Consider the following 19,578-nt stretch of genomic DNA (forward strand, 5'->3'; position numbering starts at 1 on the left):
ATGCACAAAAAATACAAAATGTGTCTGTTAGAAGAAAACACAAAACAGAAAATGATTTAAGGGGTAACCTTTGACTCTTGTTGTTGTACACTTACAACTTTTTGTCTCCCTTTATGCTTAACATCTCATTTCCCCGTGCTACTTTCTCATTTCTCAACCAGCTGGCAATGTCTCATTATAAACAATGCCTTTAATATATATATATATTATTTAGGTGAATTTGGGGGAAAATTATAAAGGAAATCTGCAAATAATTTAAGCGGCTATAGCAAGAAATGTAAAACAAACTGTTGACTGGATCTTCACTCAACTGTCCACCAATATTACACACATGTCCTTATAGGAACTTTGAGTCCGGTGACAAAAGTCGAATGATGTAACACATAGTGATAATAATTTGGCTGCATTACAGGGGCACTAGCTACGAGATGTATAAAACATCTAATATATTATTTTTTTGGCTCAATCATTAAAGAAATGTCAATAATGAAATAATAATTTGCTTTTAGCAGCCAGTATGGTTCCATTTTGTCAAAATAAGCTAAAAAAAACCAACAATTGATTATGAATTATTCACTTGCAAGTGAATAATTCGACCTCATTGAATCTGTATTCATGTGAACTTCAATTAAACCAATTTATCTTGAGATTGATATCACGTGAATTGTATGTGTACAGTTATTTAAAGGAAAAGAATGTCAACATTGAAAGTGAAACAAAGGTAAATCATTTGATTGACTGATTCGATCCTCAAAAAAATCATTTTTGTACAGGTAAAAACGATGATAAACATTTATTTTTCATCTATAATATAAAATTGAATAGACCTAGAAAAATCCAAGAGCATGAGTTTGCTTAATCTATTTATATCTATATTTATGTTTACATTGCTTATATGGTCATCTGATGACTAGAAGTCAACTCGATAGTTAATTAGATAGTGTCTATACTTAAATACACACGAAACAAAGCTACATATTTTCATGCCTGTGTCCTGTTAATTGCTTATTTTAGACTTTTTAAAATAGTTTGGATAAATGTTTTACATTGTTAGATTAATCAAATATGAAAATTTGATTAAAATCAAAACATAAATTTAACAGCTAGTGCCCCTTTAACAATCTGCTCGAAGCTTTATATTTCAGAAGTTAGACCTTGATGCTTTATACCTTGTGTGCTAATTAATGTCTTATGTTGATTTAGAAGTTTATTTCATGTGTCCAGGGTGCTATAAACAGTTTCGTATAAAAAACTAGGGGTTATTCCCCAACTAAAAATAGACATGGAGGGAAGTCCCTTTTTATCAACATAATTGGTGAAACAGTATCATGTTTTTTGTATTTGGTTGTAAAGATATGTTAATTAACTTCAATTAAAGCAGGTTGAATGATTAAACTAATTTAAAAAATTAGATTAAATATACATGTTTTAAGGGGAGACAACACTGTAAACAGTCTGTTTTTTTGGCAGTGAAAGTTGAAAACTTATTTGCAGCCACTGTAGCTCTTTTCGGAGCAGGCGAACGTACCCTGAAGCATGAATTTTTTGAAAGACCAGGTAAAAATCTATGAAGTTCATACAATTTTGATTATGAAAAATGTGCAGGTATCATGTCTTCAGGGGTGTGCACATGACCTGATTTCAGGTTTTTTAAGCTTAAATTAGGCAATGTTTTTCCCAGTTTCTCTGGATAAAACTTTTTTATACCATTAAAAGTACACTGTTTTTTTATTCCATTATAAACTAGAGAACATTCTGATTCCAGTGATATCTAGTTTTATACAAGTATCTTTATTAATCAGTCCACCACTAAGGGTCACTTATACATGGTCCCTCAAAAAAACTGTTGATTGCACCCTTAAAGGGACAAATATAAAATATAGTGATGTTTTAGCATAGAAATATGTTAGCGAATGGAGTAAAATAATTCCGAAAAACATTGTACAGCATGTATACATTAATTTAAAAGCATCAGTTTGGTATATTTAATGCAAATATTACAGATTTGTACATAGCAACCAGACAGGGTTAATTTTGGTCTTCAAATTTCATGGAACTGGTCAAGGTTGTGAAAGTTTAGTACAGGTAGTCAAGTCCATATCTTTGATACTACACACAACATGCAAACTGAAGCCTAACTGATCATTCCCTTTCACAGAAGCCAAAGAAAGTATTGTTCCCTGTACAATGAGTGTAATTTGAATTTCAAAGTTCAGACAGGAAGTGGTTGCACAGCAGATTTAACAGGAATGTGTCCCCAGTACACGGATGCCCCATCTGCATTATCATTTTCTATGTTCAGTAGACCGTGAAAATAGGGGAAAATCTCTAATTTGGCAATAAAATTAGAAATATCATATCATAGGGAACATGTGTACTACTGGTAAGTTTAAAGTTGATTGGACTTCAACTTCATTAAAAACTACCTTGACCAAAAACTTTAACCAAAACTTTATCCTGAAGCGGGACACGCGGATGTACGAACGAACAGATGGACTCACAGACCAGAAAACATAATGCCCATAAATGGGGCATAAAAATAGCTTAACCACTACAACTTAACATTATGAAGCTGCAGACCAAATATAAAATCATTCCTTCTAAAGCTAAGGCAGCAACCATTTGATTTTCTGGGTGGGGCTATGGTTTTTTTTTTCTGTACAAACTTTTTTTTTCGCCTGCGGCGAAAAACAATCTATTTTTTTCGCGACAAGTCAAAAACAATTTTTTTCTTTCAATTTTAGCATTACATATAGTGGCAGCTGAGGGTGAAACAAACAATTTTTTTTACTCAGAATCAAAAACAAATTATTTTTTTCTCCAAAAACTGGAAACAAACTTTTTTTTCAAAAAAAAACCATAGCCCGCCCCAGAAAATCAAATGGTTGCTGCCTAACAAAATGTCACTACTATGTTACCAGTGTCTGCCTGATAGAGGAGTGGTCACTAAGACCTACTTTTGAAGTTGGAGATGCAGTAAAATCCTTCATTTTAAGCTGACCTGGCAAAATGGCCAAATGAACTTTTCTCATCACTTGGCATCTGTTAACTTTTACGTTTCTTTAAATTGCCACAATCATCATTCAGAGGGTACATCTAGTTTAAACAAAGAGTGCACACACTGAAATGTCTCAGCTGCCTTACTAACCATTGATTATGTTGAAAGTCTTGAAGATAAAGGACTTATTAAATGTAGCTGACCTTTTGCTTAAGGTAATTAAAAAAAATGACCTACACACATAAGACTTAACATTGACAATGACGAGAGCACACGCTAAATTGTCTCGCTTTCATTACTAACCATTGATATGTTGAGTCCTAGATATAAAGCTTTATTACAACTGTCACATAGACTTAACATTAACCAAGGAAACTAAACTTGACTAATGAACCATGAAAATGAGGTAAAGGTCTGTCAGATGACCCATGCCAGTCGGACATGTACAGCTAACAATTTTTCCATACAACAAATATAGTTGACCTATTGCTTAAAGTTAAGAAAAACAGATCAAAACACAAAAACTGAACATTGAGCAATGAACCGTGAAAATGAGGTTAAGGTGAAATAACACCTGCACGACTGACATATAGTTGACCTATTGCATATAGTATTAGAAAAAAAGACCAAAACTCAAAAACTTAACTATGACCACTGAACCATGAAAATGAGGTCAAGGTCTGATGACACCTGCCAGCTAGACATGTACACCTTACAATCATTCCAGACACCAAATATAGAAGACCTTTTGCATACAGTAAATGAAAAACAGACCAAAAACATAAAAACTTAACTATAACCACTGAACCATGAAAATGAGGTCAAGGTCAGATGACACTTGCCAATTGGACATGTACACCTTACAATCCTTCCATACACCGAATATAATTGACCTATTGCTTATAGTATCGGAGATATGGACTTCACCACCAAAACTTAACCTTGTTCACTGATCCATGAAATGAGGTTGAGGTCAATTGAAAACTGACAGGAATGAGGACCTTGCAAGGTACACACATACCAAATATAGTTATCCTATAACTTATAAGAGAATTTAACATTACAAAAAATTTAACTTTCAAGTAGTCAGTGAACCATGAAAACGACTGACGGAACTTCTTACATGAGGCATCCAGGTCTTCCACCTTCTAAAATATATAGCTTTTTAAGAAGTAACCCAACGTCGCCGTATCACTATCCCTATGTCAACCTTTCTGCGACAAAAATGAGGTCAATGTCAGATGATACCTGCCAATCAGACATATACAGCTTACTTTTATTTCACACATCAAATAAAGCGGACCAATTGCTATTAATGGTTTAAATAGACCAAAACATCAAAAACTTAACATTGACCAATGGACAATGAAATTGAGGTCAAGGTCAGATGAAACGCTCAACATTACATACACCAAAACTTAATTGACCAGTAAACCATGAAATTGATGTCAAGGTCAGTTTAAAAACCTGCGACGGATGTGACCCTTACAATCATTCTATATACCACATATAATTGACCTACTGCTTTCAGTATCGGAGAAACAGACCTATTAAATTACCTTGATCACTGAATGAGGTACAGATAAGGTGAACTCTAATCCGATTGACATGCAAGTGTTGAAAGGAATCCATATACCAAATATAGTTATTCTATTGCTTATAATAAGTCAGAAATGCACACAAATTATTTTTTTTCAAGCAGTCACTGAACCATGAAAATGAGGTCAAGGCAATTGCATATAAGGTATGAAGCATTCAGGTCTTCAACCTTCTGTAATATAAAATTTTATTTAAAAGTTTATTAACCGTCTTGCAGGCGAGACAAAAAATGAGAACCTACTCATTAGGGTTCCAGCAAGGATTTCAAAAGGACAGGGATCCAATATAAATGAATAGGCAAGTCTAAAAACTTCTGAAAAAGAGAATGCGGACGGACCATTATTACTGGGGAATTTAAGTGAAACTGCAAGCCACTGCTCATTGACGATACACCTCTCTCTAAAAATATTTTGGTATACAGAAAGTGGACAAGTGATTATTCTGAAAATGCATCAAACTGTATAGCTGACTTATACAAACCCTGAAATCAAATGTCAGAAGTCCTTGTAATACAGTTCCCGAGAAAAATGGCATGAAAAATTTTACCTTGCTACTTATGTGAAAATTATGCAAGTGTTCCAAGTTGATGAGTGAATCTGAGAACTCATCACGGTGTATAGATGTATTATATAGCCAACTAATATAAACCCAGAAACCTTAATTTCAGAAATCCTTGTAAAGTAGTTCCTAATGAAGCAAAACTATTCATGGGACAGACAGACAAAGGTAAAACAGCATACCCCCACTTTTTTAAAGCAGGGGTAGACCTAATATTGTCAATTAAGAGGTTTACTTTTATTGACAAATAATTTATGACCCATTTGAAGATGACAAGTAGATTATTAATTATAACTTATCACACTTGCTAATCATCCAACTTTTTAGGGCAAGGAACATAAACTTGTCAGAAACATGGACGGGTAGAATTATAGTATTTTCATAAAAATAATATGCCAACGAAGGCATGGACTTGCAAAATATGGCACAGAGCGTCAGAAAAAGGACAGCAATCAAACTGAAACACTGCATTATATACAATAAATATGACAAGAATCAGCTTTTAAAAAGACAAAAAACTCAAAACAGTAAGCGTACAGCATTTCACAGATTAATCATTGAAGCATATCTACATCTCCATTTGAGACATTAATAAATAGGAGAAACTTCTAGATATCTGGCATTTATTTATGCTTTTTTTTACTGAACAAGATGGTGAGAACCTATTAGATCATGCATTGGCATAAAGAATATCAGTTTACAATCATATTGAAACACTAGTCTTTTTGATAATTTATTTGCAGTTTACAAACGACGTCCTCTACGACCTCCCTTCCTTCTGGTACTGTCTGATGGGATTGGTGTAACATCCTCTGCAAAAAAGAAACAATTTTGTATTACAATGCATAGTGATATGTAATAGAGTTTCTTGAACTATCAATTATATTTTGCAATAACTTTAATAATCAATGAAATAATTTTTTATTCAGCTACAACGAAGCAAGAAAACAACTCATTTAAAAATAGCTTCAGCAAGAACATTGGGCATTGGTAAAACCTATCCACATCTAGGGGGAAATTAAATGCATATTAAGGAAGCAAACATTTTAATTGGATATGTATATGTCCTCAGCTTTGTATTTAATCAACACACTTGGATAGATTATCAACATGCTGGTTCACAACGTAACATTCAACAGAAAATATGTCACCATGCTAAACTGATTATTCTGACTCAGTCTTTACTCATTACATTGGGATCTAAATGCAGTGTTTTAGTTGAGAAGCATCTGACAAATACAATATTTTTATTGACCTCTGGCACTGAAAACAACCATTGGAGTCGCCTTTGGAAGACTAACCAGCAAAAATTGCCTACATAATTTTAAATAGCCTTGCAACAAATTTTATTTACTTACCAATTCTGCCAATTTTCATTCCTGAACGAGCCAAAGCTCTAAGAGCTGACTGTGCTCCAGGTCCAGGTGTCTTGGTCCTGAAATAAGAACATTTTTTTTTAAAACAGATTCGTTATTTTCTGATATAGTTGAAAGTTAAAATGCTTTCATTTGATTATGGAACAATAAAGTCACAAATATGGTTTTACAATGATGAGTTTTATCAATAAAATGTATTGCATGTATGCATGCTGTTAAGATGGTCATAAACAGCGGTAAATGTGTAATTGCCTGACAACTATGCAGGTGAGTCGAGACTTGAATTTGAAATCTGAAACTAACAGTATTATGATGTATTTAGGATTCCCAAAGGATTTTTGAAATTGTGTGAAGGGACTTTTATATTTAGCGAGTCCTATATTAATAAGAAAATGTATTGCTACTGGAGTTATTATTTCAGTTCCAGGACCTAATTTCAAACTATTACTAGAAAAACAAGAGGCTCTAAAGAGCCTGAATCGCTCACCTTAATTCTTTTGGTTAAATCTCTCATCAATGATTATTTTGGCTTTTCAATTTATTTAAATGTTTTTTGGATCGTCCTATTTTCTTCAAAAGCCAAAAAAAATAATCATTTTCTCCTATGTTCTATTTTAGCCATAGGAGCTATGTTTCTTGACATACAAGGAAATAAAATATAAAATTTATACTAGATACTCTGAAACTCATTTAGCCTAAGTTTGGCTGAAATTGATACAGCAGTTTCAAAGGAGAAGATTTTTTAAAGTAAGTCAACATGATGAACAAATTGTGAAAAAAGTCTTTAAAGGGCAATAACTCCTTAAGGGGTCAATTGACAATTTTGGTCAAATTGACTTAATTGAAGATCTTACTTTGCTGAACATTATTGCTGTTTACAGTTTATTTCTATCTATAATTATATTCAAGATAATTAACAAAAACAGCAAAATTTCCTTAAAATTATCAATTAAGGGGCAGCAACCCAACAACAGGTTGTCTGATTCATCTGAAAATTTCAGGGCAGATAGATCTTGACCTGATAAACAATATTACCCCATGTCAGATTTGCTCTAAATGCTTTGGTTTTTGAGTTATAAGCCAAAAACTGCATTTGACCCCTATGTTCTATTTTTAGCAATGGCGACCATGTTTGTTGATAGATCATAACTTCGGATACAATTTACAAACAAGATACCCTAAGGAACATTCAGTTGAAGTTTGGAAGTATTTGGCCCAGTAGTTTCAGAGGAGAAGATTTTTGTAAAAGATTACTAAGATTTACGAAAAATGGTTAAAAATTGACTATAAAGGGCAATAACTCCTAAAGGGGTCAACTGACCATTTCCGTCATGTTGACTTATTTGTAAATCTTACTTTGCTGAACATTATTGCTGTTTACAGTTTATCTCTATCTATAATAATATTCAAGATAATAACCAAAAACAGCAAAATTTCTTTAAAATTACCAATTCAGGGGCAGCAATCCAACAACAGGTTGTCTGATTCATCTGAAAATTTCAGGGCAGATAGATCTTGACCTGATAAACAATATTACCCCATGTCAGATTTGCTCTAAATGCTTTGGTTTTTGAGTTATAAGCCAAAAACTGCATTTGACCCCTATGTTCTATTTTTAGCAATGGCGACCATGTTTGTTGATAGATCAAAACTTCGGATACAATTTATAAATTAGATACCCTAAGGAACATTCAGTTAAAGTTTGAAAGTATTTGACCAAGTAGTTTCAGAGGAGAAGATTCTTGAAATAGTTTACGACGACAGACGACGACGGACGCCAAGTGATGGCATAAGCTCACTTGTCCCTTCGGGACAGGTGAGCTAAAAAGCTGATATGTGGGTTAGCTACTATCTTTATGCATATTTTGACACACCAGTTAAGCAAATGATGAGTCCAGACATATAATACTCCCCATAGAAAGTCCTGATATTTAATTCATCCCACCATTGGGAGGGCTAAACATGATCCTTTTCACTGAATCTTTAACACGTGTTTGTGATTAAGGTTCCACTCAAATCAAAATATAGGACACTACAGAAACATATGTTCATTTAAACATACTTAACATATGCACACTGTGAAAATTGTTCATAAACTTGAATTTTTTTACGACCAAACTGGTTTTTGGAGTGAACACTTAAATTTTCCAAAAAGTCTGGAGGCCTGTGAGATGACATAATTTGTTACAAATTGGTATGAATGAATACTGTAGCATAAATGCAGTACAAGCTAATGTTTACTTTTAAGAAAATGTATTGATTTACAAGTTTCAGTTAATTTCATATATCTAAGTGAACGAATACCAAAGGTACAATACAGAAATTGGACAAAAATGTCATTGAAACATATTTCTGTGACAAATAAACATTAGCTTGTACTGCATTTTTAAGTTTTCATTCATACCAATTTTAAACAAATTAAGTCATCTCACAGGCCTCCAGATTTATTGGAAAATTTAGTGTTCACCCCAAATACCAATCAAACAATTTTTATTCAAGAAACAAAATTTTCATTTTCAACTATGTAGCTTTTGGAATGCTTTTTTAGTGTAATCAGGCCAAAATGTTTTATTCTTCAGTGTAGTTTTTAATAAGTTAAATTTTATTAAGGATACAAATAACTAACTCTAAAAATATTCCAAGCAAACCAACCCCATCGGAGATAAAATTGATGAATATAGTTTATTAGTACATTGTATATCCAGACTTTATAAGCATTTAAGCCTCATCATCTTTAAACCTTATTATTATAGTTTATTAGTATATCTAGACTTTATGAGCATTTAACCCCTGGCATCTTTTACCTTTATTATTACAGTTTTAAGATAATTCTATGATCTATATTTATTCACACCAACTGTGTTTATTGATAGACCAGCATATAATTAAGATAAATCTAGACACTAAGAATCATTCATGTCAAGGTTTTTTTTTTTGTTTTTTTTTAGCTCAGTTGATTCAGGAGATGCAAAGAATGGGTAAAAAAAAAAACCTTCTGTAGCCATGTGAATTTTAAACTTTTCAAAACTGCAATAGTATCAAAACAGCAAAGATAATGAACAATAGAGATGGGCCATTTTGAACATATACCAAGGGAAAACTGATGTGCATTTTAAAAGTGTATAGGAACAATTCATTAGAATTACCTATTTCCTCCAGTAGCTCTCAGTTTGATGTGAAGGGCATTGATTCCCAAAGTTTTACATTTTTCAGCTACATCCTGTGCAGCCAACATAGCAGCGTATGGAGATGCTTCATCTCTGTCAGCCTTCACTTTCATACCACCAGTCACTCTGGCAATGGTTTCCCTATGAAACAGAGAAAACAATAAAATCTCAAACATAAATAAATTGATCAATCATAATCGTTTCACATCTTGTCATTGTATGTGCAAGTTAACGTGGCTTGATCATATGAAAATTCTCTTATAACAAAATATGAAACAAAGAATATGTTTTTATCATTTTTACTTGATACTTGATTGGTTAAAACAAGATTCTGGTGGACTCCCTCAAGCTTCTAAGGTAAACGTTTTATTAACACCCCAACCTTGTGAAAAAACTGTTTTGATTACTACTTTGAAATACTTTCATATTTCTTGCAACATTTGAATAATACGTACAAACCAAATGATTAACAACATTTTTTTTTATCCATTTGGCCACATTAGCTTATATATTATTTTCAAAAGATTGTGGTAACCTGTACTTTTACCAGTTGAAAGTACCACCTGACTTAAAAGCTGTTAACATACTATGGTACTGTATGCTTTTACTGCTTTACGTTATTAATCTGATATTAAATCTGAAAGTACAATGTAGGCCGCTGCCAGTGAACTTTTCATTTTCAATGATCCATTCAGGCATTTTTTATTTTTTTTCTCCAAATTTTACTGTATAAAATCCACTTCATTATAAATACATGTATGTACACACACGCAACAACTGATATATGTATACATTTCCTAAGAAAATGTACAATTTTATGAATATAAAGAAATATATATATGTACTTTATTTTATACATCACAAATCTCTGTGGTACACAGTTACATGCAACTCATATTTTTATGACTTATATTTACTGGTTTTAGTGTATGCTTATTTTATTGATCATTGTAAGCACACATGATTTATACAAAAAAAAATTTGAAAATTTCAACATGGAATATCAATGGTTATATTAGTAAGGGATTTAACAAATTTGAAGATGATATTTTTGTTGACAATCTTTTACAGCAAGACATTTTTTGCTTGCAAGAAACCCACTGTGATCTGGATAATTGTTTAGAACTTCCAAATTTTCAAAGACCGGTTCATCTTATAAGACCTAGAACCAAACCTAGTGGGAAAAGACATGGTGGCTTGTCAGTATATATACTTAATACAATAAGACCGGGTGTTAAATTTTTAGAACATGCCACAAATGATTTTATATGGTTAAAGTTAGACAGAACATTCTTCGGGTTTCAGGAAGATTTATACATTTGTTTTGTATACAATCCACCTGAAAATTCTTCCTACTATAGAAAATTGGATTATAATATTCTTGAAATGATTGAAAATGATTTAGTAAAATATTCCCAATCAGGAAAAATCATGATAGCAGGAGATTTAAATGCAAGAACTGCTTGTGAAATTGATCATATCCAAATGGATTCAGACAAACATATTCCATTATTTGACAATTACAAATGTGATTCTAGTCTAATTCAAAGAAAAAGTAAAGATAGTTCTATTAACACTAGGGGCAGACAACTCCTATCTCTATGTATATCTTCATCATTGCGTATCCTTAATGGCAGAACAATGGGTGATTTAATGGGTGCACACACTTGCTTCCAACCTTTAGGAAGTAGTGTTGTTGATTATTTTTTAGCATCTGAGGAACTCTTACCAAATTTCACATATTTTCACACTCATAATTTTTTACCTGATTTCTCAGATCATTGTCAGATCTCATGCATGTTAAAATGCAACACAAAAATTTATGAAAGAAACTTAAATCTAGCTTTAATGCCAGATAAATATATATGGGATGATAACTCAGTCTCAGCATTTCAAGATGCCATAAATTCAAATGAAATCAAAAATTTTATTAGACAGTATAAAGATAAAATTTATGACCAAGATTCAATTAATAATGCCGCAGAAGATTTAAATAAGATTTTTCTAAAAGCCGCAGATTTATCACTAAAGAAAATTATTAGAAAACCCAAAAAAAGCAAGAAGAAGAAAATTAAAAAGAATAGAGAATGGCAAGATCAAGATATAATAAATTTAAAACAAAACTTATATCGAAAATACAAATTAATGCAAAATCACAACACAGATCCTTATATACGAGGGTCCTTTTTTAAATGCCTGAAATCATATCGAAAACAAAGAAGAGCAAAAATAAGAAAATTCAAACAAGACATCATGAATAAACTCGATAATTTATATGTTCAAAATCCCAAAGCCTATTGGCAACTACTAGATAAAATTAAAAATATCTCAAATAATAGTCAAAACAAATCTGAGAATACTATCGACCCATCTGAATGGCAAGAATACTTTCAAAAATTAAATAAGAATGAACAATATAGTGATGATTTGATTAAGAAGAAACTTGAATCATTCCATAATGAAAATGTTTTTAATGAACTTGACTACTTAATAACACCTGAGGAAATAGAAAAAGCAATAAAAAGTCTTAAGAATTCTAAATCGAGTGGATTCAGCATGATCTCGAATGAAATGATAAAATATAGCCAAACCGTTTGTATCCCTCTAATACAAAAACTCTTTAATTTAGTATTTTCCAGTAGTATTTATCCAAAATTATGGGGCCAAGGCTTTATCACCCCCCTTCACAAGTCTGGATCTAAACATGATCCATCAAACTACAGGGGCATTACTATTGCAGATAACATAGGCAAGTTATTTAATTCAATTCTAAATAACAGGTTGACAAAATTTTTAAAAACTAGAAATATAATTAGAAGTGAGCAAATTGGTTTTACTAAAGGATGTCGCACAACAGACCATATGTATGTGTTAAATACCATCATTCAAAAATTTGTGAAAAATAATTCGAAGCCTCTGTATGCATGCTTTGTAGATTTTAAGCGTGCATTTGATTCAGTTTCACATCTCCACCTTTTTTACAAACTTAAATGTATAGGTGTTGGATCAAAATTTTATGACATTATAAAATGTATGTATGAAAACACAGAAACTTGTGTGAAAATAGACCAACACAGGACAAACCTTTTTAAATCAAATATAGGAGTAAGACAAGGGGATAATCTCAGTCCCTGTCTCTTTAATATATATTTAAATGATTTGCCAACCTATTTTGACCAAACATGTGACCCAATCCCATTAAATACACATCCTTTAAATATTTTAATGTATGCTGATGATGTAGTTCTTTTATCATCATCAGAGCAAGGACTTCAAAATTGTGTTAACAAATTAAATAAATTTACAGTTGATTATAAAATGACAGTTAACATAAAAAAGACCAAGGTTCTTGTATTTAACAAATCAGGAAGACTTAAAAATATTAAAATATCATTAGGAAACCAGACTTTAGAATGTGTACAGAACTACACATACTTAGGTATAAATTTTTTATCGTCTGGGAGTTTCCAAATAGCAAAGAAAGAACTTTATAACAAAGGAATGAAAGCATATTTCAAATTAAGGAAGACCTTTTCAGTGGAAAGCCCAAAACCTAGTACTTTATTACACATCTATAACCATACAATCCGACCAATCTTGTTGTATGGATCTGAAATTTGGGGTTATATACCACATAAGAAACAAATACATTTGGATAACTTTATATCAAAAGAAACTGATTATCTTGTACTAGAGAAAATTCATACTAAGCTTTGTAAATTTTCACTTGGAGTTAATATAAAAACATCAAATATGGCATGTAGAGGAGAACTAGGTTCACTCCCTACACTGTATTATGTAATAATGAATATGGTAAAATATTGGATCCATCTTATGAAAGATATTGAACCTTCAAATATTATTCTAAGGGAAGCCATAAATCTATCTCATTCTATGGACAAACATAACCAGGAATCTTGGATAGGAAGCATTAAACATATATTTAAATTTCTAGACTTAGAATATCTATTTGTTAACCAGTCAAACTTTAAACAAAACCATATTCTAAAAAAAGTAAAAACATCTTTAACTATTAAATTTAAAGAAAGCTGGTTAGCGAGTTTAGAAAGCAATTCTGGGAAGTGTACTAATTTACAATCTGGCAATAAATTAAGAACTTACAGAAAATTTAAAAATATTTTTATATTTGAACCATATTTAAAAATGAATTCAAAAAAAGACAGGCAAATAATCACAAGATTTAGAACTAGCTGTCATGATCTTGAAATAGAAAGAGGGAGGTATATTGGAATTAAAGCTGAAGACAGAAAGTGCAAGCTATGTAAGAACGCAGTTGAAGACGAACTACATTTTCTTTTAAAATGTCCTGTTCTAAAAGATACTAGATCTCAACATCTATCTAATTTAAATTCTAAATTCAAAAATTTTTCAAGATTATCTGATGAAATGAAATTTGTTTGGATTCTTTCATCTGAAGATTTGTTTGTTACTTCAAACTTATCTAATTTATTGCACTCCCTTTTTGAAGAACGAAAGAAAATTATAGAAAATATTGTTGTTTAAAAAAAAAAAAAAAAAAAATAGAAGAAAAAAAAAATATATATATATATATATATATATATATATAAATTAAAATTGATCAGGAGTTGTCTCCCATAGACCTAGAACTATCCTAAAGATTTATGTAATTTCTCCAGGTCACAGTGGCACCCATAACAACTATGTTTTGTCAATAACTTGGTTTATATCAGGTTAATTAGTGTAAATGTGTATTCATGTGGTTTTTTTTGTTTAATTGTACTTTAATCATTCTAATCATTTTCTGTGCTTTATTTTGTAATTCATTTGATTGTATAGCTCAAATTTTGGGCACCATGATTGGTAAATAAAAATTATCTTATCTTATCTTATCCACTTCACATGTTTAATTTTCCCTTAAGTACATCGGTCGTTTAACTTATCAATAACACTTCAACCTATTGAAATGTCGAGAGAATGGTATGCAAGCTTTGTTTCAACACTGAAAGACAAACTGAGGATACTAAATTATATTTACTTTCCAGACAGGTCAGTCACATGTACAAATGTGTCGTTGAAACTGGCAAAGATGTGTGCAACTCCAAACACATTCTCGCCTTCTTTTACTTGTGGTCCTAACACCACTTGCTCAGTCTGCTGAGTTTTCCCCTTTCTGGGTGCCATGCTGATAAAAGAAACAAAATATATCATTATTGATCATTACTTTGTAGTAATATTTATACCTCTGTGTAAGAAGCAGCTTAAATTTTCCATTGTGATGGATAAAAGACATTTTTTCATATTTGTTGCCTCAAACAAAACAAATCTATTTGTCAGTAACATGAGAGATTTCTAGTTTAATAAACTATTTACACTTTTGATATTTAGCTGCTGAATTTGGTCTCTTGAATGACCTTAGATAGGTTGGTAACAAACTCTCTATATGGTGTTAAACATGTAGAGGGAGGTAAAATTATCCCTCTATATATGTATATAGAAAGCGATATTTTTGTCCAGTAGACTGGATTTAAAGCAGGAGAAGGCAAAATGGTGTTTTCTAGTTATAATCTATAGCATTATATGCATTATTTATTGCACTTTGCAAAAATTGGGATGACCACTATTCTGCTGAAGTGACAAAACTTGCAATCTATTACATACCTATCTGAACACCTGATCAACAACAAAAGGGACAGTTGACCTTTAAACTTTACGTTAAATCTAAATATAGAAATTATGATCATTGAAACTGAGAATTTACCTGACAATCATAGCTTTCAATTATGATGAACAATTCATGTAGATTGTATATCCAGTCAGTGTAGCAGTAAACTGGGCATATGCATGTTTAATTAAGTATATCAATTGGTGCATCAAATGTTGCAGGTTACTGCCATAATAAGTAGAAAATGCCTTTTTGCCTTCCTTTGTTTTAAACCCAGTCTAAAGAAAAATATCCCTCTATAGAAGGTTTATCTGTCAATACAGGTATAAACACCATATAGAGGGTTTGTTATCACTCTACAATATCTATATTTGTTCCCAACCTGTTAGATCGGCTCAGAATAACCTTCTGAATTAAGAAACATCACTTTATAGTTGTGACGTCAAATGATATCAAAGTTTACGTAAACCTGTGTGATTTTACGTTATGGCGGACATATTTACTTACAAGTTTAAATACGTGACGTCTATACAACTTGTGGCTATTTGTCCACAATTACTGGCCATCACACAGGTTCCCGTAAAATTTTGATGTCTTTAAACAAAACATCTGACACCACAATGAACTAGTTATTGTTGTATGACAATCATTAGTTCTAGCGGGATAGATTCTCTGGTCAGCTGGATATAGCGATAATGTGTATTCAATCAACAGAACTGGAAGATTTGATAATATAGCTCCAGATCAATCTCACCACATACATGTATCACAGAGAAACATACTTTGGAAAATAAAGCATGGTGTGTTAATTTACGCATTTGAGAAGTTTTGAGCCAACAGACTAGATATCTAGTGCAAATAATAATAATCACATCTTCGAAGACGTCACAAAAAAGACTAAAGACCTAACCACTGTTCCGGCTGACCCGTGAATCTTTCCTGCTTGAACTATTGAAGTCATACAACAATCACTTTTCCATTAAGGCATCAGATATAAATATTATGACGTCAAAATTTTACGGGGAACCTGTGTGAAGTTCAGTAATTGCGTACAAATAGCGATAAGGTGTATTGTGTATTAATTTAGACAAAACAGATACCCAATTCTTGGAAAATTTAGAAATGTGGGATATATGACAGTGACATCTATGTATTTGTGTTCTAGGCATAATGTGTATGGCAAAAAGGTTAGCTTATATATAGTGACCAGAAACTATCCAGCTCCCAAATTTGTGTCTGTCAAGAGATGGTTAATATTTTTATGAACTATCTTCATGCATACATTCATCAGCAATTCTACGTTTAATACAGACGTTCTGCGAAAGTTGTTGATCCTTTCTATAACTATATAATGCTTTTAAGTGTTTACTGTCTGCCAATATGTTAAGCAGTTGCAACATTTTCAAAATATTGGAAGAACTTGAAATATCAAGTATCAATTTAAATTTCTTCTTTTGTTCAAGGCTTAGCGCGTTAAAATCGTTTCTCAAGTTTAAAATACAAACTGTTGAAGACATATTCATTGATGATAGAGGAATTATGAGAAAGATGGAAAAGATATTTAATGATTTAACGAGAATATTCATGCAGACCTGAGTCAAAATATTAGAAAAGACCTTCCGCCGGAAATTGTGTTTCGACTTCCGGTAGATTACGGATCATAATCCATGTCAACTTTTATGCTACCCTGCGAATACGCAGGTGCTTATTAATTTATTGACTATATAAAAGTTTCAATTGCCATTGATCTTTGTCTTTTATTAAGATGCAATGAAGAAGGCATCTTAGCCTTTTCAAGAAACTGTTGATATGAGAGTCTTCGTACACAAATAATTCTCTTTTATGCACTTTTTCTAATTTATTTGATTTTTCTCAGTACAGAACTACAGAAATTCCATGCAAAAGGGCAGAAATTGAAATTTGACAAAATAAATGTAAGGAAAATAAGTGTGCTTATTCAGCTTGTTCAAATAAGTTCCCAAAAACGTATGTCCTTATCGAGTTTATTTATCACACTTTGTCTGAAACAATTAATGATCCATAGACGAGTAAACCGTGATGAGAGGCTATTTTTAATCCCAACTTTTAATTACAATCTATTTAAACAAACTTTGACCAAAATTGTTATCAAAAACTATTGTACGTGGGATTCATATGTAAGGGAACGACCATTTAACTTTAAAAAAAAACCCATCATAGTATGAGAAAAAAATATTCTATTCAAGCCGATGACAAAAAAACATTAAGTTTATCCATTTCCATATTAATTAAAACCTGGGATGTTCACTAAGGATTTGATTTACATAAACCTGGTTAGCCGGATGTAGGTACCAGTAATCAACTAATAAATCTGAAGCAACGTAAGCTACGCCTTAATTATAGTACTAAATGTAAAAATAAAAATAGAGATCGACAAATGTCTGTGCTTTCCAGCGGAAAATGCTTTCGAGTGGGGATTGCGATGTTTGAATGGTAACATCTTCTACAGTTTTATGAAATATTGAAAAAAAATATATATGTAGTATGTTACAATATCTGTCTTTCCGGTTTAAAGTAGTTTGGCGGGAACCAGTCCTAGACGAGATGTAATAAAATCTATCTGCAGTCTCACTAGACTAGGTAGTATAAGTTTTTATTGTCGGTGTGTTGACTTTCCTACAGTTTGAGTATATATTAATGACAAATGATATCGGATATGTTCCTTACGTACTTAATCACAAATGATATCGGATATGTTCCTTACGTCGTAACTACAATCCCCTTCCCTTTCATGAATATGACCTACCGAATTAGACTATTTACCGGATTTGTAATCACTTAAGCAACACGATGGGTGCCACATGTGGAGCAGGATCTGCTTACCCTTCCGGAGCACCTGAGATCACCCCTAGTTTTTGGTGGGGTTCGTGTTGTTTATTCTTTAGTTTTCTATGTTGTGTCGTGTGTACTATTGTTTTTCTGTTTGTCTTTTTTATTTTTAGCCATGGCGTTGTCAGTTTGTTTTAGATTTATGAGTTTGACTGTCCCTTTGGTATCTTTCGTCCCTCTTTTAAAGCGCAAGTTTGAGCTTTTGAAGCAGTGTGTCTATAATTGTACTCAAAATAAAACAGAGAAAGAAAAACGGGGACCATTCGAAATCATAATTGATGTAACAGTTGTGGATGGGGTTTACAGAACAAAGAATAATGGCCAAATAATGAAATACACATTCTATGGAACGCCGTAACTGCCTTATGGTTCCTCCTTCTTGATCTTGGTGATGGTTTTCTCCGTCATGATGCGTTTTTTCTTTATTCCGACGAGGCTTTTCTCTATTTTGATGAGGTTTATCATTATATTGATGAGGTTTTTCTATATTATGATGAATTTTTTTCTCTATTATGATGAGGTTTTTCTTTATTATGATGAGGTTTTTCTCTATTATGATACGGTTTTTCATTATTGTAATGCGCTTGATACCCAAACTGTTCCAACTGTTCCCAAACTGTTCTTGAAGGATATTAGACATTTCATTATACAAAACATGCCCCCAAAAAATTCGAAGTCCCAAAAATCACCTTGACCCATGACCTTGAAAATCAATAGGGTTCAAGGATTTGCCATGGACATTCATTGTACCAAGTTTGTTTAAATCACAAAAGTGATGTTGATTCTAGGATATTTACAAGAATTGTTACGGACGGACGGAGGCTTTCCTATACGTTGGCGAGGGGAGAAAAGACGAGTCCCGAAAAACTGGGACGGTCTCGGGTAATCCGGAAGGGTAAGCAGCTCCTGCTTCTCACTTCTGCCGCCCACTATGGTCTTCGCGACTAGGCATGGGTGTACCAGATGAGTTATATGACGGATAACAAAAAAAAACAAGACTAAAACTGTGGAAACAAAACAGTCTAATAAATAGACAATCCACCAAAGTTCAAATGAAGTGGATGTAAACAATTTAGTACGGACTTAACCAACGATATAAAAAAACAAAAAAAAAGTGTATGGTCTATTTTGATGAGACTGTGATGATGTTCGGTAACCATAGAGGTATTACATGGTCCTATATTTTCAATACAATACTTTCATGGGTCAAATAATGGTAATATAAACTATAGTGGATAGGTGAATGTCTTCTATATATTCATCTCCAAGACATCTCAAACATAGGGGAGATTGCCTCTGCCTCTTATCTTATATCCTTAATTGACCGGGTTTTCATTTTCTTAAGGAGACAGGGTTTAGTTCATTGTT

The 19,578-nt window shown here is 32.2% G+C and overlaps 1 protein-coding gene across 2 annotated transcripts; it reads right to left on the reverse strand.

The window, feature by feature from the left end:
• Positions 1-5,875: 5,875 nt before the first annotated feature.
• On the reverse strand, positions 5,876-16,972 carry LOC143046098 (small ribosomal subunit protein uS11). 2 transcript variants are annotated; one of them, XM_076219088.1, is made up of 5 exons: positions 16,935-16,972; positions 14,716-14,862; positions 9,678-9,839; positions 6,514-6,590; positions 5,876-5,967 (listed from the first exon to the last, which is right to left on the reverse strand). In XM_076219088.1, the coding sequence occupies exons 2-5, from the start codon at positions 14,859-14,861 to the stop codon at positions 5,900-5,902; spliced, it is 453 nt and encodes a 150-aa protein (XP_076075203.1). In that variant the 5' UTR covers position 14,862; positions 16,935-16,972; the 3' UTR covers positions 5,876-5,899. The 2 variants fall into 2 exon arrangements, with proteins under 2 accessions (XP_076075203.1, XP_076075202.1); XM_076219087.1 differs by lacking the exon at positions 16,935-16,972 and adding an exon at positions 15,339-15,436.
• Positions 16,973-19,578: the final 2,606 nt, after the last annotated feature.

This window comes from Mytilus galloprovincialis, chromosome 9 (genome assembly GCF_965363235.1).
Source record: "Mytilus galloprovincialis chromosome 9, xbMytGall1.hap1.1, whole genome shotgun sequence".
Lineage (NCBI taxonomy): Eukaryota > Metazoa > Mollusca > Bivalvia > Mytilida > Mytilidae > Mytilus > Mytilus galloprovincialis.

Coding starts and splice junctions, on each gene's coding strand:
- LOC143046098 (XM_076219087.1), bottom strand. CDS start 15,421: ATGATCATAATTTCTATATTTAGATTTAACGTAAAGTTTAAAGGTCAA. Junction 14,863..15,338: donor TTGATCAGGTGTTCAGATAG/GTATGTAATAGA, acceptor TTCTTTTATCAG/CATGGCACCCAGAAAGGGGA. Junction 9,840..14,715: donor GTGACTGACCTGTCTGGAAA/GTAAATATAATT, acceptor TCTGTTTCATAG/GGAAACCATTGCCAGAGTGA.